The sequence below is a fragment of the Musa acuminata genome, chromosome BXJ1-4, assembly GCF_036884655.1.
Source record: "Musa acuminata AAA Group cultivar baxijiao chromosome BXJ1-4, Cavendish_Baxijiao_AAA, whole genome shotgun sequence".
Lineage (NCBI taxonomy): Eukaryota > Viridiplantae > Streptophyta > Magnoliopsida > Zingiberales > Musaceae > Musa > Musa acuminata.
Genome location: NC_088330.1, coordinates 35,690,079 through 35,717,706, shown reverse-complemented (window position 1 = coordinate 35,717,706; position 27,628 = coordinate 35,690,079). Strand labels below are relative to the sequence as shown.

The 27,628-nt window shown below is 40.3% G+C and overlaps 4 protein-coding genes and 1 long non-coding RNA gene across 11 annotated transcripts; 2 read left to right on the top strand and 3 right to left on the bottom strand.

Moving 5' to 3' along the window:
* Window positions 1-1,317: 1,317 nt before the first annotated feature.
* Window positions 1,318-9,428, bottom strand: LOC108952500 (uncharacterized). 7 transcript variants are annotated; one of them, XM_065176323.1, is made up of 19 exons: window positions 9,161-9,428; window positions 8,434-8,536; window positions 7,837-8,331; window positions 7,591-7,745; window positions 7,107-7,211; window positions 6,550-6,950; window positions 5,930-5,993; window positions 5,611-5,855; window positions 5,115-5,337; window positions 4,980-5,037; window positions 4,415-4,542; window positions 4,165-4,324; window positions 3,756-4,050; window positions 3,585-3,654; window positions 3,415-3,505; window positions 3,199-3,302; window positions 2,393-2,722; window positions 2,138-2,314; window positions 1,318-1,924 (listed from the first exon to the last, which is right to left on the bottom strand). In XM_065176323.1, the coding sequence occupies exons 9-19, from the start codon at window positions 5,295-5,297 to the stop codon at window positions 1,592-1,594; spliced, it is 1,929 nt and encodes a 642-aa protein (XP_065032395.1). In that variant the 5' UTR covers window positions 5,298-5,337; window positions 5,611-5,855; window positions 5,930-5,993; window positions 6,550-6,950; window positions 7,107-7,211; window positions 7,591-7,745; window positions 7,837-8,331; window positions 8,434-8,536; window positions 9,161-9,428; the 3' UTR covers window positions 1,318-1,591. The 7 variants fall into 7 exon arrangements, with proteins under 7 accessions (XP_065032395.1, XP_065032394.1, XP_065032399.1 ...); XM_065176322.1 differs by having other exon boundaries at window positions 6,883-6,950; XM_065176327.1 differs by lacking the exons at window positions 6,550-6,950; window positions 7,107-7,211; window positions 7,591-7,745; ... (1 more) ...; window positions 8,434-8,536; window positions 9,161-9,428 and adding an exon at window positions 6,287-6,515 and having other exon boundaries at window positions 3,756-3,891.
* Window positions 9,429-10,950: 1,522 nt separating this feature from the next.
* LOC135659684 (endoglucanase 24-like) lies at window positions 10,951-16,493 on the top strand. Its single transcript, XM_065176314.1, has 6 exons — window positions 10,951-11,426; window positions 11,941-12,224; window positions 13,201-13,638; window positions 13,992-14,139; window positions 15,566-15,732; window positions 15,941-16,493. Exons 1-6 carry the CDS (start codon window positions 11,219-11,221, stop codon window positions 16,268-16,270), a joined length of 1,575 nt encoding a protein of 524 aa, XP_065032386.1. The 5' UTR covers window positions 10,951-11,218; the 3' UTR covers window positions 16,271-16,493.
* Window positions 16,494-17,412: 919 nt separating this feature from the next.
* Window positions 17,413-18,179, bottom strand: LOC135672568 (FCS-Like Zinc finger 1-like). Its single transcript, XM_065181061.1, has 2 exons — window positions 17,962-18,179; window positions 17,413-17,878 (listed from the first exon to the last, which is right to left on the bottom strand). The coding sequence occupies exons 1-2, from the start codon at window positions 18,072-18,074 to the stop codon at window positions 17,695-17,697; spliced, it is 297 nt and encodes a 98-aa protein (XP_065037133.1). The 5' UTR covers window positions 18,075-18,179; the 3' UTR covers window positions 17,413-17,694.
* A 929-nt stretch (window positions 18,180-19,108) lies between these two features.
* LOC135672567 (uncharacterized) lies at window positions 19,109-20,940 on the bottom strand. The gene is made up of 3 exons (XR_010513014.1): window positions 20,819-20,940; window positions 19,538-19,571; window positions 19,109-19,428 (listed from the first exon to the last, which is right to left on the bottom strand). It is a non-coding gene; the product is annotated as an uncharacterized LOC135672567 (long non-coding RNA).
* A 2,551-nt stretch (window positions 20,941-23,491) lies between these two features.
* Window positions 23,492-24,603, top strand: LOC135659668 (MYB-like transcription factor ODO1). Its single transcript, XM_065176313.1, has 2 exons — window positions 23,492-23,828; window positions 23,942-24,603. The coding sequence occupies exons 1-2, from the start codon at window positions 23,566-23,568 to the stop codon at window positions 24,426-24,428; spliced, it is 750 nt and encodes a 249-aa protein (XP_065032385.1). The 5' UTR covers window positions 23,492-23,565; the 3' UTR covers window positions 24,429-24,603.
* The last annotated feature ends 3,025 nt before the right edge of the window (window positions 24,604-27,628 follow it).

Genomic DNA, 27,628 nt, shown 5'->3' with positions numbered 1-27,628 from the left:
AAGACCAAATGTGCCCGAGATGCATGAGTCGAGAAAACCCAACCTTAATCAGAAGAAACTTATAACGACGGGAGATACAAGGTAAAATATACTCAAGGCACGTGAATCAGGAAAGTCTGACCCCCTCCTCCGCTTGAGACATGCAAATTGGAAAGCTGGACTCCACCTCCGCCCAAGGCATGGAGGTAAGGAAGTTTGACCCCCGCCTCTGCCTAAGGCATGGGGGTCGGGCTTCTCGACCCCCACCTCCGCTTAAGGCGTGGAGGTCGGGTAACCAAATCCCCACCTCCTCCTTAGGCATGAAGGCCGGGAAGCTTGAACCTCGCGTAAGGTGCAGAGGTTGAAAAACCTGACTCATTTGATTAATGCGCATCCCTCGACAATATGATGAGCAGGTTGGTAATGGATCATCACCAATAGCGCAGGGGGAGACGATCCTAGACGAAGGTGCTAGACAAACTTATGTCGAATGATACCAGGTGCATGATGGACTAGATGTGTTAGACGAACTCATGTCGGATAAATTAAACATGCCACTAAGTCGATAATGGGTTGAAGATGTATGAGCTCAATGTGTCGAATGAATCAAATGTCGTACTTCAGACCCCTCTAGTAAGAGCCCCAAAGCATGCCTTGGGAGGAAATGACAAATTATAGAGAGTACACTATCAATTAATCATCATTCGACACAACCGTCACGTGGTGTCTAAGGTGGAAGGAGAAGATGATAGTCATCCTTCACTCATCTGTGCATGTGGGCAAAGGTATAAAACACCCCCCTCCCCTGTTATCGCCCACATAGACAAGAGGCTAAGATAAGACTATTGGAGATTAATAAAAACTATATCCCTGTAAAATATTTTATTAATTTTATTAAATATTCTATCCATTTACTATCATGTATAAAAACTCATTTTCAATATTAACTTGAGCATCAAAGGGATTAGATTAAAAAATCTCTCGACTTTGATCTTTGAGCAAGTGACGTTGAGATCAACGACTTGAACACTAATAATAAAATTGTTCTTCTCAAATTTCTAAAATAATCTCTTCAAAATATAGAAATACAAATACATATTTATAGAAAAGTATCGTATAACCCAATCTTTTATATGAATATAAGTACAAATAATCAATCAAATATATGTGATGTAGACAAAATTTAAGTTCTAAGGATCAAACATCAGATAAGATTTATGAATCATCTAGTCTCACCTCCGAAAAATATTTACAAAATAACTAATATGAGAAACGAATAGATTAGATGAAAATGGATGCTCTTTTGTACCATGAGCAGCATTTTTTTTCCTCTGGCTATGAGAAAAGGCCTGTAACTCCTTTAACTTGATTATAATGTCAGATATACAGCAGAGAGTTCTTTCTATAGCCCACTGCTTTAGCATAAAAAAAATAAAGAGAACAGTAGCAACATTGGATCATGTTTGCTCCCTGTTGTACAAAGCTTCACCTAGAATTCAATGAGCAGCATCTGGTGAGCCAGTAGTCCATCATCTTGATTAAGCATATCTCATGGCTTACATGGACGCAAGCCCGAGCTTAAATGCCTTCATTCCATCTGATCACTTAGTCTTCAGGAGCGACTCGTGCTGTACAGCAGCTGAAACTGATGGGGATCTTTGTGTTGTCTCCTGCCGTGCAGACTAAGTTGGTGGTGGTGGTGCTGCTGCTGAGGCTTTGGTTTGGAGGATAGTGATGAGAAACCTTGCAGTTGTGTAGAAGGAGAGAGAGAGTTATGTATTTGATCATTCTGCAACACAGCAATGCCAACTGGGGACCTATAGCGTGCAATATGAGCTTGACATATCTGTTGCTGCTGGTGCTGCTGCTGTGAATTTCCTATGGTGTTGTTCATTTGTGGTCCATAGAACGGGTTGCCTGCATAATGTTGTAATTGTGGTTGCACCTACAAAGAAAAACAACCAGTTAACCTCCAAGAAACCTGAATCAAGAGAGAGAGAGAGAGGGAGTATCTGAACAGGATAATAATCGATAAAACCACTCGTAAAAAATGATCCATTAACAAATGAAATTTGAATTTGTGATGATCTCCACCAATTTATTTTAATACTAAACAGCCATTTGTGGAAAATGTTATTCACAGAGAGTTTATGAGTACCTGTTGAGTAGCTGGAGCAACTAGCTTCTCTGGGTAAGCTGGAACATATGGTACATGAGAGACTGGGAAGGGAACCTGGGCATGGAAAAAGGGAGAATGAAGCTGCACAGGAGCCTTCACTCCATTTGCAGTACTACCAGCATCACCGTTAGTGGATAACGAAAGAAAATCACAGCTCTGAGGAAGATACAAACGGCAAATCATTAGGAACAGCAAGTGGAAAAAGAAAAACAGAGGACAATTAATAGAAATTACCTGCTTTTGTCTGTACTCAGATAAGACTGATGATATGTGAGCTGAAACAAGTCTTCTGTTACATGAAATTTCATTTGTTCCTGCATGTTTGCTCCTCTCCACTGTAGAACCATAGATAGCAGCAGATGCCACAATTTTCAATCTACTTTGTAAACCAGCGCTCTCATTGTTTACTAGTTCACATGATTCCGACCCAACCCTGGACTTTGAGTCCTCAGATGGCAGTATGAGTGTGTGCTGCTGCTCCTTTTCCTGGTAGCTTTTTATCATATGGCTTATGAATACATGAATAGCGCACTTTTTCCATAATGGTGTTACATCAAGAGGAACCTGCAAAGAGAGAACCTACTGATGCAGCTACACAAATACAAGACTAAATGAAAATACAAGACTACCAATAAGGCAAATGAGGTGTAGACTGACGCAGCTACACAAATAGTAATAGTCGTAGACTGATTTCAGTTTAGATACCTGACCAAATGAGGTGTTAAACAAGATGCCTCGATTGAACCTTAGTAACAAAGCTTTAGTACTCGAGTACTAAGAAAAATGCCAAAATACATGGAAATGATAATTCTCTCATTCTGGTAAAAGCAACAACTAAACCTACGAGCAATCAAGAAGACTGCTATCCTGAATATAGCAAACTAGATTTGATACTTTCTAGCAATTTGACAGTGTCAACTAAACCTACAGAAGTGATGTAGTAAACACAGCATGAATGTATGCTAAGCTTGATCTCAAGACCAATGTACTACATCTCTTGAACTATAAAAGAGCAACTTTTTATGTAATTCATAAACCACCTTCATAGTTGGAAGATCAACTTCTTTTGAAGTAATACTAGTGGCAGGGCCAGGCCAAACTGCAGAATTGCATGAAGAAAGCTGAATATGGGGCGGAACATTTCCTGACAAATATATCTGGAGGTTACACAACAATTAATTGAATCATAAGCCAAACATAAGATGATCAAAATTATTTTGCATGTGGTATGTTCATCTGTGATATATGATCGATACCTTTCTGGTACACAAGTTTTGTACTGCTTTCACTGTTATGCTTCAAATATTGAACCTCATGTTTCAGTGCAGCGGATCCAACACATCCATTCTGAAAGCAACGAAAAAGAATTCATGTCACTGGATAAAAAATGTTGAACCTTAATCTGAGGTCAGGGATTCAGCATTACTGGTTGTAACATTTCTGATTTGCATGGCGGAAAGGCTATGATAGAACCACATTGAGTAGGTTGCAGTGTTCTGCACAGAAAGGAAATAAATGGCAAATTGAATAAGAAAGACATCAATTTGTTAATTAAACATTACCAAATGAAATATAACATGAAACATGCAGGATCTACCTATTTTCAGTACAATGACGAGGCAAAACTCCTGAGGGGCTCAAAAAACTTTGAAGATTTCCAGGAATATTTTCTGGGTGCACATTTTCAGATAGAGGAGTTATATGACTTCCAGAATCAGGGGCTATACTCAAACCTGAATCAATAGTTTGCATTCCAGAATTTGTGTCAGGTTGCTTGGAAATAGCATGTTCATCCTTCATTGGTTTTTCTAATGTCTTCTCCAAACAAAAAGAGGGACTCTTAATTCCATTGGTAGTGTTTTGTTGCAAAAGATTTTTGTCCTCTTTCATAGCTGTTGAGTAAGATATTATACTTGAATTCCATCCAACAAAAGTCAAACCAAAAGGAATACACACATAGGAATCAATGGATAAAGCAGTTGAGCACGAAAGCAATAAAAACTCGCCTTCCGAATGAGTTGTTGGGGTAGCAATATTATCCTGGTGATTCTCGGAGATTTCCCTGTCTTTATCGTCCTGAATTCTCTCTTTAATAGGTAGAATTCTGGATAATGCACACAAGGCTTCGAGTACTTCCTTTTCATCCTCAGTTAATGAGCCAAGCAGCTTTCATACAGAAAATAAAAGTCATTTATCTCGGACCTGTGGGCATAAACCAAACAAACATCAAAAGAAAAAACTACAAAAGAAACTGACCACATTTTGTTTGCATCTCCTTCCACCATTCTCATGCAGCACTTGGAGCCCATTAAAAGTATCATAGGGTTTCTTCTTTGCACCTGGTATTGCAGGAGAAGATGACTGGCTGCTGCATTTATTGATAGCTGAAGCAGAAAAGATCCAGGGATCGTCAACCATACAGATAACTTAAAACAGCCAATAATATAGGACATCCCAAAAACTTTCTTAAGTTCTAGCAGAGCAGCCACATATACCATGAATCAAGAAGCAGAGATTATACAACTCCATATAACTAACTCACAGTGCTTGGAAAAACACAAAAAAAGAGTTGAAGCCAACTTGTAAAACTTCTTATATTTAGAAAAGCTCCTAAAGACTATAGAGTCCCTACATTTTTTTGGTAAGGACAAGATATAACTACTGCACACGCACAAAGAACCAGAAAGTGAAAAGACTAGAGATTTCTGGCATCAAGCTTATCCTAAACATAAATAAAGAACATGCAATGTATTAAAAAAGTCATAAAGATAAGCTTTGAGGAAATAGCTTTAAAAAAGCAATACACAACACTTAATGATACCTGATCTCAATTTCCTTGGCACGGGTGAAGGATCAACAGCATCACAATCATCAACCACCTTTTGAAGTTTGAAATGAGTCACATAAAAATAGCTAAAAAAAATCAATAAGTAACAAATAAAGGGGAAAATCGAACCTTTCCATCAAGCCTAGCTCTCTTCCTATTAGTTAGACTAGCAGAAGTGGGAGTAGTAAGCATCGGCCAAAAACGTGCACCTTCTTCTTCCGACCTGCCGCCGCCTGCTTCTCCCAATGCCTCGTTATGGCTCAAGCTCCACCTTGAAACCCTGCTGACCTTCTCCTTCTTCCACCTAACCATCTCCGAATCTCATTTACTCCATCTCCACCACTATAGTCACCTTTGTCACTCGAAACCGCCAAAGATCAGAAAGGAACTAAAGAATTAACGACTGGAGCACCAAACATACCCAAGCAAGGGAAAGAAGGAAGCAGAGCATGCAAGAAGACAAAATAACAAACAAGCTGGTCCGCACACGTTATCCAACGGAGAAGCAGATATGACAGCAAAACAGTTTCTTGGTTTAACTTCATAAAAAAAGAATCATCTCGGTACTCCAGAAGTAAATAGAAGAGAGGGCAGGGGAATTAGAGGAAGGGAGACTGCCAAGTACCGATACGCGAGGAGGAGCCAGTTGGCTGTCCCTTTGTGGGCGAGGACCTACACGCCGTGCTTCTTCCACGCGTCAAATCTGGCGATCCCTTGCTGTCCTTATCCGACGACCCATGCCCTCATTGACCGGGCGATCGGATCTTCTTCTCCATGGCTACTTCCAGATGAATTGGTTGATAGAGGAGGGAGAGAAAAGGATTTTTATCATTCTTCTGCGAGTTTTATGACATATCCACCATGAAGACGCTTCAAAGAAGCAACAGAGAGAGAATGAGATGCCCGGTGGGAGTAATAGGAGATAATATACAAGAAAGAAGTACCTCTTTGTCTTATGGGACCCTTCACTTGGAAGAGAGAAAAAATGTCTTCTTCTTATCACCTTGGCTGCAGATAACCGAGACCGTAAACAAATAATAAGCTAAGATAAGCGAAAAACCAGCAGAAAAGGAACAAGGAAAAGGAAAATAAAACAAAAGGAGATGAAGACGAAGCCAAAGGTAGAAGCAAGAAAGAGAGGAGGGACAGAAAGCTTCGTCGTATGAGCTCAGAAACAGAGAAGTCGGAGAAAGGGAGGGTTTTCTTTTTGTTGTTCTTTTGGACATTCATGGGATCGTTCAAACAAATCCGAGGCCAAAAAGAAGTCGAATGGAAGGAAGCCAAACAATTAATCCCCCAACCTCCAACCAAGTTGCGAAAAAGTAGTCCCCAAAGCCGCATCCACTGCCTCCAGATTACTAAACTGAAGTGAACTCCACTCGCAAAAGAAGATATAGTAAATAGAAGAAGAAGGCCGAAAGAAAAGGAAAAGCCTTCACAACCACTAAAGAGAGCACCGAGACTCATTCGTCAACACTTCATTGTCTTCCACACAAAGGAACCCTAACAAATAGGGCAAAGCCATGCAAGAAAACCGAAAGAGAAGACAATAATGAGTGCCCACCACAATCTCAAGTAGCAAAGATGCTCATTTTAATTGCTAGAATCGCCTCTTTAAACCAACGATCTAATGAGACAAAGAATCGAAGCTTATCTCCTCCAACATCCGCCGTACTCTGCACCCTGTGATTCCCTCCAACCCTGCTTTAAATGAGCTCGAACTACATCGCCCATCGTCCTCATCAGATCCGACCGCCGAGGGCGGAACCCCACCTGTCCCTCGACGTCGGACGCCTCTCGTCCCGTGGCAGGCGCCCTTTGGCGCACGACTCAGCTCACTAAGAGCTAATGCGCACTTGCATTACAAAAACAATTACTTGCCGAGCGAGAACTTTACCTCAGAAGAATGACATAAAAGGCGCCACAAACACCTCCTCTTTCCGATGCCCCATTCATTATCCACTCCTAGGGAACAGAGAAAGCCTTAACACAGTTATACGCATATTGTATAGTATTGCTACTTTCACTGTGAGAAGATGAAAGCACAGAGAGACAGAGCATTGAAGATGACAGATGGAATCGCTATATGTTGGTATTGCTGCTTAAAGAGAGTCGACTTACAGTGTTCCATTCGCTGTGTGACTCTCCAAAAAGCAAGAAAAGTTACCATTTGTGCCACTTTGCCGTCAGCATGAGTAGTCTTTTCACGAAGGAGGCAGGCGATCACTGTGGAACATAAAGGACGAAAGCAAATGTGTGATTCTTTCCCATGAATTAATTGTTTGATGGGAGAGTTTCTGCATTGTCTAGAGACTGAAGGACTACAATGTCAGAGGATGTGATTTAGTTGACAAAGGATCTTTAAGGGTACAGAAACAAATTCTAAACTTGACATGAATCCCGGTACACAGAGCAATGCAAAGTAGTAATAGATAACAGAATTAAGTTTAGATTGCCATCTCATAAACTTGTATTGACACCTGGTTATTCTAGCTGAATTAGAGAATACAAATATAGTAGATTTTAGCTGAGCTGACAGTGACCAGAAAGAGATTTCAGCGTATCTATCACATTGATTGTATCAAAAAGATATTTACGAAGTTACCTGATGGTGCAGTTTGATCATCTTTAGGATGCTGCTCTCTCAGTCTTTCTTTTCTAATTGCATTGTCTTGACAAAATCTAACTATCCAAGCATGACCGATACAAGCACCCGAAGAGTCTTTTCTTGCGAGAGAAGAAGTGTTGGCTAATGGACTCCTTAAAATATTGCAAAGTGACAAAATAAATAGTAGTTAATTTTGATAAAGAAAGTGGTATATAAAGATGAAATCCCTACGAGATTTATTACCTTCAGAACTCGGTTGTTGAAGTTAGCTCCAGCAAAAAAATTCTGAGCTCACTGGTAACTGGAAAGAAATAATCTCAAGTGAAAGCTGCATTACTTTGTACAGGAATCCTATTTTGAAATAAGGTAGGCTTGAAGAAGTCTACTCCTCGATCTTGTCAACCAACGAAAATTTGTTCATCACAAGTTCAGCTTTGCAGACGTCCAATACATAGATAGTAATTTCTTGGTGTTGATTCAACGAATACGGAAAGATGATTATGAGGGTGAAGCCAGCAAGCAATCCACGAGGTTCTCAATTTTTATCAGACTACTGATCCTTGAATAGCTCAGACGGTGCGGTGCCTTCATGGAAGTAAAGAGCTAGACAGACGCAAAGCCTCTCCCCCTGCTTCAATTTCCAGGATTATAGTTCTCAGTAATGTTGACATGACTGTCCACAGTAGCTGCAGGCCTCACACAGAGGGAAGCCGTAGCACCAGTTGTCCACCAACAAGGCTGAAACAGAGAGGAGGGGCAAAAACGAAAGGGAGAGAGAAATAGGGTCAGAATTCGAAACTAATCTCACAGGTGCAATAAATCTTAATCTTGAAAAGTTACCTCTTCCACAATAATAACAAAAATCTGCTGGAATAAAGGTTTGAATGATTTCAGCAAGAAGAACCATAGACCAAAGCAGTCAATAGTCATCAGTATCCAAGACCTGTGAAATGAAATAAAAGTCTGTTCAGTAAATATTAATATCAAGCAAATTTATGGAAACAGGCGTCATTGACTCTGTGTTCATTGCATCAATTAAATCCTCTATTCGATGATATCATGTAGTAAAATAGTATTGTCTTTAACTACATAGAAATCTTTAGACTTCAGCCGAAGGCTTGCAGTATCAAAACATTTGTAGATGAAAAAAAAGGATCAATTCAAGCTTACACAAAAAAGTAGCTCCAGTGCACGGGAATCCTTTTTTAACATCGAGGCTTGCGTTTAACTTCATTGGCAAAGGAAATATAATGAGCCAAAAATTGAGTTATATAAACATATTTATCAAAAGCTTCATCTATGAATTATTAGAACAAACATATGATTGGATCCACTATTTCCGATTGGAATTCTAATTTCTTATGCAGGAATGTCCCAACTCAAAGCTCCACTGTTGGTGGCCTCTGTCTCAAGGGCTGAATCTAAAACTCCCTCTCTTCTTCTTCGTGATTTGGGGTCAAGTAACACAAATTACAAAAGAAATAACAACTTCTCACGGATTCATGATCCGATAAATCAAACATGAATTGCACGCATCGATCGAACAAGAGTGGGAAATGTGGCTTACCGGCGCAAGCTCGCGGCCTCGACGGTGACGAAAGAGGTTGCCGTAATCGCGGACCGTGAAGCGGAGGAAGGCGAGCGCCCTATCCCCGCGACGACTGAGAGGAAGACCGCCACCTCTGGCGGCTGCGGCTTCACCCACCCAATAGATCACCGCGTTGATGGGCCGCTTCGATCGCTCATCGTCCTCCTCGTCCGCTTCCCCTCTCGCTCCGTCGCGATCGGAGGTCTCGAGAAGGAAAGCCCACGAAAGAGATACGGCGACGGATAAAGGAGCCCCCATGAGGCATTTCCCTACTCGATGGATAGAGAGGAGAGCGGGAAGAGATTACAAGACACGCTTGGGCGGATGCAAGATATATATATATATATATACACTTCGGAAATCAGTAATTTCTGATATAAATTTTAAGGGAAGCTATATAATTCACATCTCAAATAATCGAAATCCAACTCAATAAAAATATATATTATTTTTAAACTTAAAAGTATATTATTATGAGAAACATAAATTTTATGTCAACCCAGATATACATATAAATGCTCTTTTTTAAAAATATATATATATTCTTTAGTGTTAATGGATATGTTCTAGTATATCTCATTGTGACAAAAATTAAATCGCCATATAAAAGCTACATATTCTCTCTCGATCAATAAAAATTAAAATTGAGACACTGATTCAGTCTAGTCTCAACCCCATTTAAACTCTTACTTAAATAATCCAATCAAGAACTAAGTACTCTTAGCTGCATCTAATGGATGAACAATTAATGGGCTTACAACTTGGATCTAGCTGCGGTTGTCACGCTCCAACAGTTAAAAAGAAGCATATAATACTTGATTGATAGCCGAGTTGGTGAGATTTCAACATTGATTGCGGCTACCATCTCACCATCTTTGGCATACTGTACCTACCAATTATAATTTCAATTAGGATGTGTTGTTCCCCATCAGGCGGACTTGACCTTAAAACTGTCTTGGGAAGGATAGGTCCCCCCTCTATCAGATGTTTTGTCTTCTTCACGTGTCTCTTCCATCACCAACTCCCGACTACCTTCCTTGTAATTGGACGTTGCGTGTGTTCAACGAGGGGCCCACTTTTTGAGCCAACCATATGGAAGGTATTCGTGCCATAAAGCCTTTCTGGAGGTTGGCTTAAGGGGCGTCAAAGAGAGACGGCCGTCAATTAACGTTTCCGACGACTTAATGATGACAACAAATCCTGCCCGTTTCACCTACCTGCCTGGTGATTCGATCATCGGTGCCCGTGTGTGCGTCTGTTGTAAGTGGGTCCCACCGTTCAGCCGAACCACGTGGAGTAAGTATTGTTCGTCGGACGATACAAGGAGTCGTCAAAGCGAGACGGGGAGCGCGCTGGATCCGCTGCGGAGACCATAGCAATGGAGTTTGTGGTTGGCGTCTGGGAGAGCCACATTCCGCGGGACCCATTTTCTGCGGCGGGCCCCGGTTTTCGGTAGCGCAATAACCGGTCCGTCGGTCGCTCTCACGCCAGCAGAAGAGCAGGATCCCGTGTTGCACTTGGAAGACTGAACATTTCTTCTATCCTATCACCCATTAACACGCGATGGATTTCGGTGGGATCGTGTCAATTCTCTATTGGGATCGAAGTAGCCGATCTCGGGCAGCCGCGACGACTCAGCCCGTGGCGTCGTGTCGGTGATCCGTTCTCGTAATTACCGACCGACAATAGGGGCATTTGAGTCCAGAAGGGGTAAAAAGGTGAAGGGCAAAAGAGAGCGATGGAGTTAAAGCGCAGAAACAGAGATGACATCGCTGTCACGCCCCTCCCACAGAGGCTCCGATGGTTCCTCCCTGACCCGCCTCTGCTCGTCCAGATCTATATACGCTGCACACCCTTCACCTACTCGTCGATTCGAGATCTCGGCGGACACCTGCTTCTTGGATTTGTCCGCATTGCCTGCGGAATCCAAGGTCGAGATTCCACCGGGAACCTGCTTCTGCCGGCTGAGACCTTCGCACCATTGCATGGTCGCCAGCGGTGGGCGTTGATTTGAGGTAGACAAGTGGCGGCCTGAGAATGGGGGAGTCGAAGTACACCAAGGGCTGCTCCGGATGGCTAATAGTGCTCGTGATAGCGGCGTTGGTCGTCGCCGCGGCCGTGTTCGCGATCAAGAAGAAGCACCACCACCGGGAGGTGCTCCCCGTCCCGGGGCCGCCGGGGGCCATCAACCAGAAGTATGCCGACGCGCTCGGCGTTGCTCTGCAGTTCTTCCAAGTGCAAAAATGTACACCCTCTTCGGCCTCCAATTTCTTGCTTTGCTCGTAATTATGATCCAAATTTGCATCTCTTCGTCGTGCTACAGATCTGCCGACCTCTACATTCATTTCCTTTTTCTTTTTTTTTTCCTTTTTGTTAACGGGAATATAAAAAATGTTAATCTTTACAGAAGGTGTCTCTCGTCTTACATCGAGATATATTACATGGTCTAAATTTGCTAATCTTTGTTTCTTTGGTTAGAATGTTGGTGATATCCCAGTAAAAAAGATTGGATCTTTTTGTGTGCTCCTTGAGACTGTTTTTTCATATGTTTGTTCGTATAATGTGCTGCGGTAAAACTATATATCTTAAATTGCCTTTTGATTCCTCTGTTTGCCTGCTACGCACGAGCAATGACATTTCTGTTTGTCTACGATGATTTACTTAAAACAAAAGCTTTACCTGTAAAGATATCAGATTGTTTTTCCTCTGCACAACGTGGAAGTTATAGTTCTTTGTGGTTGTTTCCTGATCGCCTGCAGCGGGCAAGTTGGTTGATAACAAGATCACTTGGCGAGGGGATTCGGCTTTGCATGATGGAAAAGATGCGGGATTGGACCTTTCAAAAGGAATGTATGATGCAGGTGATCACATGAAGTTTGGTTTTCCCATGGCTTATACAGCAACAGTTTTGTCATGGTCGATCCTTGAATATGGGGATCAAATTTCGGCTGTGGACCAGCTGGATCTGGCTTTAGATGCTCTCAAGTGGATCACAGAGTTTTTTATCAATGCCCATCCTTCTGACGACGTGTTGTATGTCCAGGTAACCAGAAGTTTCAATTGTTTGTCTGCCCAGACTAGGATATATCTGTTGCAAGAAAACTTAATTACGTACCAAAGCTGCAGCTTTGATGGTCTCCAGAAAACATAATATTTGCTTATGTGCTTGCCCCCTTACTATTCTATTTTTGTGATTGAGCTTCAAGATGTGTTTTGTTTACTTAGTAATGAAAATAAATGACTAGGAAGATTAAGTACAAGCAGGAAGCACAGCACATTCAGGTTTCCACTTTGATCTCAATGTGGGTCGATGACAAACCAACACAGGCAATTTTCTGACGTCACACAGTAAACAGATCAGTTAACATTGTTGGCCTTCCACTTTGCTAGTAGTTTGTATTTTGTAAATGCAGGCTAACTAGTGCTAAATAATTACATGCAAAAAGGGAATAAAAGAAATAATAGGAACTCTAGGTTTTAGATTACTCTCTACAGTTGATATGATTGTAAATAAATTTGGCCTTTCATACTTATCCAGTTATTGTTCTTTATTCATAAAAATGTTTAAAAGAAGTTCAATAAAAATCTAGAAAGATATATAACCTGAATGGTTCATGCTCACACCCTATTCGATATGATCATGGTACAAGTTCTGTTCTTTGCCTGATATAATAGTATTTACTTGTGAAGATGAAAAAGGGATGCCCTTCATTTGATTTATCATGGCTTTTATAACAGGCAAGCAATGCAGGATAGCATAGCAACTCCTTGCAAAGTGCTTTCATTCTTCAGTCTCTTGGCTTTCATGATTGCACTTGTTATTCTTATTCTGTTGAATAACAGGAATTTCTTATTTCTCTTATTGATCTTACTTGCATTAGTATGACAATGGTCTACTACAGAATCATCTTGCCTAGTTCTCATCTTCTTTTCTTTAGAACTAAAAGTTCGGGTGCCCTTTCCTTTATCTGACACTAATATATACTGTGTGAATTTTGTTGTTTTTTTCTGGTTGATAGGTGGGAGATCCTGATTTAGACCACAAATGTTGGGAAAGGCCAGAAACAATGACTGAAAGTAGGCCTCTCGTTCAGGTCAACAAAACTGTTCCCGGAACGGATGTGGCTGCCGAAACAGCTGCAGCCATGGCTGCAGCTTCTTTGGTTTTCAAAAGTATCAACAGTACCTATTCAGACTTGCTCCTTCAGCATGCCAAGAAGTTATTTACTTTTGCTGATAAACATAGAGGTATCTACAGTGCCGGCATCCCAGAAGTCCAGACATACTACAACTCTACTGGTTATGGTGATGAACTCTTGTGGGCAGCTAGCTGGCTTTATCATGCCACTGGTGATAAAACATATCTAAGCTATGTTACAGGGGAAAATGGAGATGCTTATGCCGACTGGGGTAGACCAACTTGGTTCAGCTGGGATGACAAACGAGCTGGAACTCAGGTGCATATGTGCATTTGTGTTGAAACAAACACTCCTTCTGCTAGTTTAATTATTTAAAAAAGATTAATTTATGCCATGGTCATCTATGCCCTTTTCATTCAGTTCATCAAAATGATCTTTTAACCTTTTAGTCTGCTTAATGAAGAACCTTTTTTATTACTATAGTAGATGGATTGTTTTCCATTGTATATGATGTCCATTATCTTGTGAACCACACACAGAAAAGATTTATAAATTTTAGAAGCTTGGAAATACAAGCATTTAACATTTTTATTATCATACTAATAAGAGTTGTTAAGTTCAGAACCTAGTGAATGTTGCATTATTGAAGTTATTTGCAATCTATCATGCAGGTCCTTTTGTCCAGAGTAAACTTCTTTAGCTCATCCAAATCCTCAAATGCAGATATGAAGAGTCTGCAATCGTACAGGAAAACGGCGGAAGCTGTCATGTGTGGCTTGTTACCAGATTCCCCAACAGCCACTTCGAGTAGAACAGATGGTATATGTTTCCACCACATTATTCCATTGTCATCAATAGCTGCTTTAATTTTGCTTTCTGTGCATTCAGATTTTCTATTTATGTATTTCGCAAAGATTAGTTATTGCTTGGTTGGCATAATGCATCTTGCAAAATGCATCATATCTTTTATCAAGTTAAGCTAGAACTTCCCTAAAACAGTTCTGCTATATCTCATTTTCTATGTGCTTCTTCTTTCAGTTTGCCCATGATAATTAATGTTTTCTCTGGATTCAGTAACTAAAAGTACTGAAAGATACAAGACATATATCTAAACATCTCCTAATCTTATCCATTTTCTTATGCAGAAGTTGCCAGATATTGGCTTGTATATATATGTTTTTCACCCCTCCATGACATAATAGTCATATATGCTAATATTTTATATGATACTCCCTAAATTCTGGATTCTGTAAGCATATTAGGTTAATGATGCTTTTATTTGATCCAGATACCAGTTCACCTGGAGATAATGATAACAAAAAATTGTTTCCCTCATTAACTTAATAAATAGTTATACATGTTGTTTTGATTTTCTCAGTGAAGCACAATGTTTTCAGACGCGCTTAATAATGTCTGAGAACATATTAGGCTGGCTCCTTTATCTCCATGTATGTAGAGCTAAAGCATAATAGACTTCTATTTTCTCTCTGCATCGTTTTGTTGGAAGATAATACAGATAGTTTATTAAGAAAATAAATGTTCATGTAAACATCACCCGACTCCTGAATTTGTTGAGGATAATTTCTGAACATTTGTTTTTCATAATATGGATCATACTCAGCATGAATCCTCCCATCCTGTGGATTATTTCTACAAATATAAATGTTGATTCAATGAATGATCCATATTAAAACTGTCTTCAGCAAAACCAATTTATATACAAGACTACATGATTGGATGGAAATAGGCATCCACAAATTTAATTCATTTCTTTTACCTCTTCGTAGTTCTCATTCTCGAGAGGCATTATTTATCTCCAAAAAATATCTTAATCTTTGTTGACTGCCTTTCAATACTATGACAGGGGCGGTAGGCATGCTTAGACCTGGTTTGGCACTTGTCCTCTATGAAGCCATAATTTGATGGTGTATCGATATAGTTAAAATGAAGGATTATTCATCTCATTTTGCACTAATAATACCTCTTAATGTGGTTTCTGGAATAATTCAATTATAACACACTATTCTGTTAGCATCCCAAGTCACATATGGGGCCTGTATATATAGATTTCTAAGATCCCTGTTTCCTGGTTTTTAAATATAATTTGCATAAAAGGGTTTATGTGCCATTTTCAGATGCTGATTACTAATTCAAAGTATTTTGATAGCAACTGGTGAATTTGTAATGATATTGTCAGTGTGGTGCCCTGCGACATAACCTGAATTCGGGATTTGTCACACTGCAGGTGGATTAGTATGGATAGATGAGTGGGATGCTCTTCAGCATCCTGTAGCTGCTTCATTCTTGGCTGTCGTTTATAGTGACTATATGCTTACATCCCGTACCTCAGAAATAGATTGCAGTGGGAAAACTTTTACTCCTTCTGATCTCCGTGACTTTGCTACATCCCAGGTGATTCCACAGACTTTGATTTTTCTATTTAATAAATGAATAAGCTTGGTGATTAACAATTATGGCTGAGTCATGACTCAGAGTAAGCTTGAAACTATCTTTTTGGTAAAGCTACTTATATTGATCCTTGTTTTTGTGGATGTCTTTGTTAAGTTTCGGGTTAAAATGATGCTGTAACTTTCCCTTGACTATTGTTCTTTGCTGTCAGGCCGATTACATATTGGGCAACAATCCGATGAAGCTGAGCTACCTCGTAGGATACGGAAGCAGCTACCCTCAAGAGGTCCACCACAGAGGGGCTTCCATTCCTGCCAATGCCAAAACCGGCTGTAATGGCTTCCAGTGGCTCTCGTCTACCGATCCAAACCCGAATGTAGCCATGGGAGCACTTGTGGGCGGGCCATTCCAGAACGATTCATACATCGACAGCCGTAACAACTCGATGCAGGGGGAGCCGAGCACCTACAACAGTGCAGTGCTGGTGGGACTGCTCTCCGGCCTGGTGACGACCTCCTCTGTGGCCACATCTTTCACCTGAGTTTGTCATGGCTGTTGTTCGTTGCTATGCTTAAGTACTACGGTGAACACTCAGCTCTTGGACTTGGTTATGTGCTGCTGCATCAGTGGAAGCAGGGATTTGCTGCATCTTTTGAAGCAACTTCGAGGTGTAAATATAGAGAATCTGAATTGTTTTGTGCGATATGTATGTCTACAGTTGACCATTTGGAACCTCTATGAAGATTTGTACTGTCACTTGTCAATTAGTCCATCTACACTACTTGTCAATTATATATATATATATATATATATATATATATATATATATATATATATATATATATATATATATATATATATATATAAAGAGAGAGAGAGAGAGACCATTGAATTTATTATTATTTTGTGTGTGATTTTGCTATGATCTTACTATCTCTCCCCTCCCACATCTATTAAATTATGACTATTGACCTTTGCCCATAAATTATAATTATAAATTATTCCTTATAATTTGTTATGCTTAATATGTCCATAAGGCGATGACTCTATGGTAAGAATCAAAATTGTTTTTTTAATACTATTTTTATATATGATAATACGTGAGACAGTATGATCATTAAATATTTCAATATATTAATATATTAATATTAAATATAATTAACTATAAAGATAATATGTAATTACCCCGATAGAGAGAGAGAGGCCATTGAATTGATCATTCTGTGTGTTTTGCTGTTGGTCTGACGTTCTCTCCTCTCCGACGTCTATCACTATAGCCTTTTGCTCAGAGAGAGAGAGAGAGAGAGAGAGAGAAGAGAGAGAGAGAGAGCGAGAAGAGGACATCCATCATCTCAAAAGGAAAAAGGAAAAGGAACGCACCTATCCGTTTGGGTCATTTGGATTAACCCTCTTATCCAAATCATATCAAAAGACTCAAAAGAACGTCTCCAAATTCCAGTCAGCTGTCAGATTGTGTAAGTAAGATCCATACATTTTCCAAGTTGTAGAAAGCATATATTTATCCTCCATCGACGCCATATCAACCCATACATATGCCCTATACGATCTCCTGAGTACGGTGGCCTTGCCACGGCCTATCCTCCATGCATTTCCTTCAGCTGTGTGTGACTTGAACATTAGAAACAAGATTCAACCTAAAGAACTCGGGGGACGCAAAACCAATCCATACAAAAGATATTGAAACATTGATCTCTCTTCTTTTGTACATCAAGCCCGAAAGACAGAAAAAAAAGAAAATAATAACCATACAAAACACATCTCCTCTAGTCTTCTTTCAGTCAGCTCACTCATTCTCTTCTTGTTATCCTCGGTTTCTTTTGCTTGGATTTTTGTTGTTCTCCTGGAAGCTTTGTTCCAGCTTAGGTACATGAACTTGGACTTGAATCCGAGGAGGATCTCATAGAGCCACAACAGGCTTTCTCGCCCACAGATCACTGCTGGTTCTTAGCCAGCAACAACTGCAGTAGCATCGGACACGAACTGGTTCTCATCACACTCGGAGCGAACGATCAAGCTCGGCTTGCGCTTCACGGGAGGCGGTGACTGCGTCCTCGCTTCGTTCTGAAGAGCTTCATCCATGTCCATCTGCTCCCACCGGCACTCCGTGCTGCAAAAGGGCGTGTCCCCTCTGCGACACACACAACCACTCCCATCAATCGCTGATCCCCAAAAGCTGCTTCGAGATAAGCACGAGGTGGACGAGAGACGAACCTGTACATGAAGACGTCCTCGTTCTCGGCGATGGGCTTCTTACAAAGAAAGCAGGCGCCCAGGAAGTGCTGGCGCCGTCCCTCGTCGACGAAGAAGAACCTCGGAGATGGCATATCGATCTCCGTTTCGAGACTCTTCGTCACTCGACCTCCAGTGGGTGACAGACCATGTTGTTGGCCTTGGGAAGGGAGGTGGCCGAGGAGGCTATTAATGGCTACGGTAATCCAGGCCGAAGGAGTGGAAACCAGGGGTGGAAACTGGCGGCAGCGCTCGCGAATCCATTGGCTTCCTTGTGCTGGGTGATCCGAACCTGGCCATTCTATTCTACGTTTGGTACCGAGAATAAGCGGATGGCTGCATGCGGCGTCCTTATCTTACATGAGATTGCACGCCCCTCATGTTTGTCCTGTCCTTTGTACTGCTGCCGAAGCAAGTTGCTTCGACTTGTCTTTGAGTGAGGACAAAGCCAAACATGGTGGATGTGATGAGATTCTTCCCGTCTCACTTTACGGTGAGTGTAACAAAAGTCATGCTCAATCATGAGAAGACATTTTGGAGTATGTATCGGATCGTTCCTATGAGTTTAAGCCTTTGTAGATTACTAATCACCCGATTAAAATATTTAAGAATCCTAATCATGATGATGATTAGGATAATTTATCTTTAATAATTATAATCATTTAAGTAAGACATGTACATTTATCCGAACTCTTAACCAAGGTCTGTCATATCAAAACGTACCGTCCGTATCGGACGGTATGTACCGATCCAATAGATTATTGATACGCAGACCGTCCGGTATTATTACAGTGTTATAGTACCATACTGTAGCACTGCTACAATGCTACAGTACCATACTATAGCAATGCTACAGTATGAAAAAGATATAAAATTATTCGATACACCCTGATGTACCACCCGGTACATCGGTACCGTACCATACCGAGCCCGGGTCGAAACGTCGGTATAGTACGACGAACCTTGCTCTTAACACCTTTAGTTTTGCTTCCATGAAATGATAAATTTATTATTAGCTCGAATCTTACCTTTACAATTTATCTTTACAATTATTTCGGATTACAACGTTATAAATCTAATGAATGAATTAATGGAGCAGTTAATCCATTGAGTTCAACTATCAACTTCATGAAAACATATAATGAATTTATGAAAAATTAAGGAAAATGAGCCAAAGTGTCAGGTGGCAAAGACAAGTGTGACAAATCAAAAACATCTGAAGCTTCAAATTACAAATCTACAAGTCGGACTTGTTTTCTGAAGCTTCAAATAATCTTTAGCTTGAAACTTCACACAGTGGGACAAAAGAAAGAAAGCATCATCCAAGTGCTGCACATCTTAACTTCATGTCTCTTTTCAACTCATTCTGGCTCTGTTTGATTCAACGATGGCCCTGTCCTGCAGTCACAGCCCTTCACTCTCAGGGCACAGATACTCTTGAAACTTCTCCTGCAAGTTCCATGACAAGGCCACCTTATCCATGAGCTCATTGAGATTTAAAAAGGAATTTATCGAAACTAAAAGACTGGATCACAAATTCACCTAAACATGCACTTACAATAACTTGTAGAAATGTTTGCCATGCTGATAGCCTGTAGCAGCCAGAGAAGAGGGAGAAATAAGAGTAAGATTGAAATGCCTATTTAATTGGCCAAACAGATGAATCTCTCTCCAAACAAGAGGCTTAACATATAAGAGGAAAAATATGATTGTGTATAAAGTTAAAACAATGTATCATTACCATCTTAAATATTTTTTCTCATTTTATCATGTACAATTGTTATACCTAATAGGATAATATAAACCTATCATTATTAGCTTATATTTAAGCATTTTAGATATAGTAGTTTAAACTTATCAAGTAACTGTGTATAAATCTCTCACTAATCTTTTCATTTTATCCTATATCGAAACGGCACCAGGTTGGACAAGATGAAACTGCTATTATTAACTTATTGCTAAAGATTTTAGATGCCCTAGTTTAGGCATATCAAGTAACTCTTAATTTTATCCTATATCGAGATGATACCTAATTGAAGAAGATAAATGCTTATAGGCAAACATTTTAGATATCCTAATTACGCTTATCGAGTATAAGGCTCCCGCTAACCTTTTCATTTTATCCTGTACCAAAGCGATCGATAAGATGAACCTATTATGATTAGGTCATAAATATGTATTTTAGATGTTTTAGTTTAGGAGTAATTATGTATAAGACTCTCACTAAACTTATGAAGTAAATACGTATAAGATTTCACAGAATCTAGGAAGGATGAATACTACATCGAAAAGAAAAACACATGGATGAGGAGACTGTAGATCCTGTAAGAGAAGTATTATATCTAAAGAGTTGCCTCAAGTTATTCCAGGAGGTGCCTCAACCTCTGCGTGAGTGTCTAAAACTGAGTCATCAAAGCGTCAAGACATTTGTTTCTTCAATATGCCCAGTGAATGAACATGGTGAGGTTCTTGTTCTTCCCACTGGGCCATAGATTGAGCTCCATTCCCCCAATTTCCAAGCTCTTCGAACCAATGAATGACAATGACTGTCCATTGAGAACAAAAGTGGATCTTTGGATCACTCGTTTCTCACATAGATCGCACATCTCCATATCATTATTTCCCCCAAAAATATTAAAAGATCGACAATAACCTCATTGTATTGCCCTACAAAATCCTCTCTTTTCTCCATTTTTTCGAGAAAATTTCCACTATTGACGACATAATTTCCAATATTTCCAAAATGCAGATCATGACAAAAATAAAAATAAAGAGAAAAAAAAGGAGCGGATAATTGGAGGATAAAGGGGAACAAGCAAAAGCGGCGTAGACGACTCACCTTACATCCGAAGACGAAGAATCCGGCGACGCTGGCAGTGGCGATGCCTCCCCATATCACTTCCGGTATATCATCTCTCTTCGCCTCCTCTCTCTCTCTCTCTCTCTCTCTCTCTCTCTCTGTGACATCTTCCTATTCCTATTGGGCCGGACCAAATATAGCCCACCTCATATATCATCTGACACGTGTTCTGTAGCTCAACATTTTTTATTATTACTAATATCATTACCATTTCTAAAATTTTAACATAAATATTCAAATATTAATTTAAATGATTGTTCAATTTATTTTATTGATTATTTTGAATTTCTATCTATAACTCGTATGATCATTATTTTTGAAAAAATAATAAGCTTAAAAATAATCATGCTACTATTAATTACTTCCAACGTGTCAAGCAAATATATATTCCTAAATTCTTGGTATAAAAATGATTTACTTAACTTTATATTCATCCTAAGATATTATTTTTAATACATCTGATAGACAGGCTTCAAAATTAAAAAAAAATATATTTGAAATTTTCTAATAATCATCCACTGCTAAGGATGAAAAATAAAAACATATATGTCACGGAGGATTCGGATATCATCATCATCATCATCATCATCATCATCATCATCATCATCATCATTATTATGTTATTATTATTATTATTGGTATCCGAAGCTAATCCAATTCCATCCTATCCTAAACGTTATATTTAATCCACCATTGTCTCCTTTACTAAATCTAAATATGATATTGCTAGATAAACCCAAAATAAACATACTCGGCAACACATCCAAGTATATGAAAATACACCTTTTTTATGATGTGGATGCTTTCATGCTATCTAATATAATTGGAGCCAATTGTGGTAATTTAGAATTAGAACGAACATATTATTTGTCTACTCCGCATTTTTGATCTCAAACTCTCATGTCATAATTCGAACCCTTAATTGAATTTGCCCATATTCGTAACGTTGATTACATCTTCGTTTTTCGGTCAAACCCCAGAAAGAAAGGGTCAACATGCATAGGGCTTGACAGCCGCTGTCTTCTCCCTCCTCTCGCTCGCCACCGCCCATTTCCTCGCTACCACCACCTTCTGATCCCTATATATACCCCTGCACGGTCGTCATCTCCCCTCACCTCCTCTCCTTCGACACATACCACTCCTCACACGCCCCCGGAGCCAGCCATCCTACAGCCCCACAGCCACAGTGTTCATCATGGGTGGCTGTGCGAGCAAGCCGAAGGACATCGACGGCACGGGTCCAGAGGACATCCCCGTCGTCCCCGACGTGACTCCCGCTGCCGTGGACGTCACCGAGGCACCAGAAATCGAGGTGCACTAGTACTGCATCGTCTCTCTTCACTAGTCCTTTCTGCATATTCTCATATCTCCTTTAATGTATGCCTGCGTAGGCTCCGGGCGGATCGAATGATAATACTAAGGAGGAGAGCAAAGAAGAAGCCGAGGCCGAGGTGAGCGAGGCCAAGGCGGATGGCGCTGAGACAGCCACCGAGGAGAGTGAGGGTATCAAGGCCGATGAGAAGAGCACGGAGGCGGCGGCGAAGGCCAAGGCCGTGGCTGCCTAGTGTTTGTTCGATGTGATTCGGCTAGTATCCGTCAAAATAAAATGCGTTCTTGGGACGCCTCAAAAATCATGCACGCATATGTGTAGCTAAGTGTCTCTGGAACAATGCTGAAATAAATTGACGTGTTTGTGTTAATATATCCCCCATTAATCTAAGATTTACATGTTGAGGTTACGCTATTTGTCACCCTATGTGAGAGAGAGCGCATGAAGAATATATGTTAAATACAATGATATTGAAGAAAAAATTAATCAAATAGGCTAAAATGTTTAATCTGGAGAAATTTCTCAGCAAAACTTTCATAATACAACAATATCTAAGTTCACTAGGAGAATAATCTTATTATAATTTAATGTTGATGCGACCAAAATCAGTCTAAATGTTGAGGGTTCAAAACCTTAACGAATATATTTTGAATGTATTAAAGTAATTTGGTTAGTAAAAACTTTGACAGTTTATCACAAAGTTTTGGATTTGAAAAAAATAAAAATATTAGTAATTAAAATCCATATGTCAAAATTTAAATCGTAAAAGGTGATAGGGAATAAACATGATTATACTACCCTTTTCTTTTCTGCAAGGAAAAAATGCATATTGATCCTCCATTTTTCAGATGCTTCCAGTGAGCAATCATGTTAGGATGGATCACAAAAGTAGAACGGATCGACCACTATAGAGTTCCAAGTTCTATCGCATGGAGGAGACAGTCCTTATCGTATATAACATGACGTACACCTCAACCTTATAAGCTAATCCCTGTGGTGACATCCAACGTAGCTTCTACGCAATGCTCACGCATGTTCTAATGAGGCATTAGGTGAGATCATCCATCCACTCGTTAAGTGTACTTGTATTCAGATGGATCTATCAGTGCAGGGATGATGATGCTGGTAATCATGAAAAGTTGAGTAAGATTGCAACAAAGAGTATTCGCTGCAGGGAAGAAGTACTTTGGTTATCACATCGGCGACCATCACTGTCACTCCAGTGCAGAGAAAGCACAGGTTAGTTCAGTACTGTAGTTGCGGGGCTCCTTTCGATGGCGATGGCTTGTTTGCACAGAGAGAGAGAGAGAGAGAGAGCGAAAGAGAGAGAGGTGGTGGTAGGTGCTTTAAATACCAGGGTTTGGTAGGTGCTCGCGGTCGGGGCGGGGGATCAGGGATGGGGAGGCGGCCGTGCTGCGACAAGCTCGGGGTGAAGAAGGGGCCATGGTCGGCGGAGGAGGACGAGAAGCTCGTCGGCTTCATCCTCGCCAACGGCCATTGTTGCTGGCGCGCCGTCCCCAAGCTTGCCGGGCTGCTAAGGTGCGGCAAGAGCTGCAGACTTCGGTGGACGAACTACCTGCGCCCCGACCTCAGGAGAGGGCTGCTCAGCGACGTGGAGGAGCAGCTGGTCATCGATCTCCATGCTCGCCTCGGGAACAGGTTCTCTCTTCTCTTCCTCTTCACAGTGTTTGCATGCGTCGTAGTCTCATGAATGCAGTCACAGCACGCGCACGCATAACAATAGAGTCGAAGCCCGTGGAACACTCATGCAGGTGGTCGAAGATTGCGGCGATGCTACCGGGAAGAACGGACAACGAGATCAAGAACCTCTGGAACACACACATCAAGAAAAAGCTTCTTAGGAGGGGCATCGATCCCGTCACTCATCAACTGCTCGATCGGCAAGCAAGCCCCGCAGCTTCACAGTCCACCGTCACCACCGACTCCAAGTCCGATGCAGACCAGTTCCAGTCGCCAGGAAACCAAGGCCACATCCCTTCCTCGGACAACAAGAACCCAGCGGAAGCAAGCTCCAGCGCCGGCAGCGCGGACCTTCCTCTGATGAACTGCTTGTGGGAAGACGACGCGCCAGTGCTCTTGGAGGAGCTGTGGCAGCTTCCGGGCAACGAAGACAACTACGGCGCCATCGCCGCCGCCGGGCAGGTGCCGTGGGACTACGAAGGGTGCTGCGAGTGGCTGCTGGACTACCAGGATTTCGAAGAGGGAGATGTGGGATCGGAGAATTTGCCGAGAAGGTAGGCGAAGCAGAAGTGGAGTAGCTTTGTAGTGCACCGTGTAGTGCACTCAATTGTAGATCATCCATCGACAATAAGCTCGGTCGTCTTAATTACTTCTCATTTTGTGTTCTTCTCTTCCCTCTCTTTGATCCTCAGAGAAAGCATGTCATATGATGCTTTTTCTGGAACAATTATGCTAAGATATATTTGTTGGAACAAATAATAATCATAATTATATGAAGATTATACTACTTTTTCTTTAGCATATTAAAGACTATTTTGGTATGGCTTCCACCAACATCAAAGCTATATCATGACTTTTCTTCTGTTCGCATCAAACACTTTCTTATCATGTTTGCCCAAGATTCACAAAATGTCAAATGGTGTAGACAGTAGATGACATGAAGAATTAGCACATCCAAGTTCCTGTATACATATGTATATAGGAACATGTATCTTAGTGAGCAAGTCTCCAACTTTCAAAGCTGTAGGCAGGTAGGCTGTAGCTCTTTGCTCTTCCTTCAGAAGTCAGGCATTGAATTCAGGAATTAGCAAGGAATGTTCTATGTCTACTATGAGCCTTGGCTGAACAAGATCCAAGCCATGGAATCAACTGAGCCTTTCTTGGTAGTCTAATGTTGAACTCAGAAAACACCCACAGTGTTGCTCAGTGAGAGCTGGGAGTCTTGCTCATATAATTCAGATTAAGTTTATGGATGACAACACAAGGGCTACAGATTATTAGTACTGGCTTCAGCAATTTCTCCTAATGGTCACTCTTCATGCCTAAGACGAATTACTTTGACCACACTGACAGAGAAGCAGGCGTTGGAGACAAAAGTATGTTTTATTCTGTATGCTCTTCTCAACCACTGGCATGCTAATTGCAAGCAAAACGAGCTTGTTGGACTTGTATATTGTGACTAGATCATCATATTCTCCACCAAACTATTAAAGAATGAAGGGGACTAGTTATCTACATTGGTCAAATCTCTTTACTCTTTGATGATGGTGTGATTTAGTAGTATTAGATGTAGTTTTAGGTGTTTCCCAGTTTGAAAGTTTCCACGTGTATGGAGTGGTTAGCATCAACAGAGACTTCAAGCTGACTTCTGAAACCTACTTCAAATACCAAATATTGAGAGTGAAGGGCAATGATAAACTGTACAGCTCATTGATGCTTCAGGACCTGCTGAAACATTCAGGACTGATAGCAAGACGGATGATTCCACTGCTTTGGTAGGAAAACGTAGTTGTCGATGTGATAAACTCTGGTTTTGATTGAAAGAGTGGGCTCTATATGTCTGTTTGATGCATCAGCAGTTGCGAGAAGATTAGTAAGAGCCTTAAAAATATGACATTCTTCAGAAGTAGAAATGACATATTATGATATAGCCTGAAAAGGACTCAATTATCAGGATTGGACAGAGCTGAATCAGCGACCGAAAACGATGGCAACGGAATGGAAGAAGGAACTCCAGAATCACTTACACATGCAAAACATTGCAGCTTGCAATGGACAGCAACAGGGAAGAAAAAGCGAGTTAGCAGCCAGGAGAAAATTTTCTTCCATCCGCACCTGGACAACTGTTACTGAATGAAAGCACATCAGTTTCAAAAGGAAGGTGAATAAAAAGACAAGGTTGGTTGGTGAATCCCTCACAAAGCATATACTTGTTAAGTTGATGAATTTATTTGGCACCCCCACCAAAAGATTGAATGATCACCACCCAAGAAGTCAACTTAGAATGATCTGCAACCAGTTTCTTCTCCTTCCACCACTTTAGGATAAGAGTAGATGCATGGTACTCATGTATCGGTATGAATTGTTGGAGCTTTTGATAGCAAATCAAGACCACAAGTCATGCAACAGTAACTACATACTGATACTGCCATATCTTTTTCTTATGTAAAACTAAATACACTGAAAAGAACTCTTTTTAAGAGGATTCAGAAGAGCATGTGGATCCATTTTGCATCATAATGGGAAATTTTGGAGCCTAGATTGCCAAGTTCAATCACCAACAAGCCTGATAATTCATCACTAGCAACATTGCCCATTTTAGCATTCCTGAGAAAATGCTTCTGTGACATGTAAATTGGTTGGTACAGTAATATGAAAAGCAGCTCAATGATGCCACTTCAGAACTCAAGGTGGAAGAAACTAAAACCATGTTCACCTCTGAAATGTTTAGAAAGAAGAAATAAAGAACAAGATCCTGAAAATGGATACATAACAATCAGGCAAAAGGCAAAAGGCAAAAATGATTCAATCCTTTGCCTGTAGACTGACCTTCTTCATACTGAATGATAGGAAGTAAAATGCTGAGCTTGCAAGTAGAGAAGCAAGGAAATTTTTATGGCAGACTTTTGTACTCCAGCAACTATGTTTATCTTTTGATGCACACATATCAGCATTACCTACCTAACCATGCAGTGCTTTTCTTCCGAACTGCTCCAGAGTTTGAAGATTGGTTAGAAAAATTGTTTGGTCAATAGGCTCAGTTGTTGTTTATCAATTCCAAAAAGAAAATTCTTCTTCACTCAATCTCAAAGCTCAATCTAAAACTATTTGACTTGACAGATATATCACAACAGTTGTTAGATGACAATGCTGAAATTTTAATGGATTAGAGGTACAATGGACTTCTGCTAGTGGAAAGTATTAAAAGGTGTTTCCCTCCAGTGTCTGATTTGCATTTTTTTTAAGTTACACAATGCAATGCAATTAATCGTTATTTTTGTTAATGTGGTTAGCATAATTGTGGCCTAATTTTATAAAATCAGCTTCTTTACTCAAAACACCATTTCCCTTAATAAATAAAGAAAATGGCTGAGTATGACAGAAAGACATTTGAATCCTTGGACTGACTTCATAATCAAATTACAAGTCATCTAAATATGAAGGATGAGGCTTTGATGGTCACAAATTGAGTGTTAGTACTTTTCTTATAGGCAATTAGTTTCTTGTATTATTAGATTTCAATTAACCCTAAATCACGACAAAACTATATGGTGATTTTGAGCTCATGATCCAACATGAAAGCTGACTCGTTCAATCAAATTATCACTTGTATTAACCTTATTGAATATATATATATATATATATATATATATATATATATATATATATATATATATATATATATATATATATACACACATATATATATATACACATATATACACACACACACACACACACACACACACACACACACA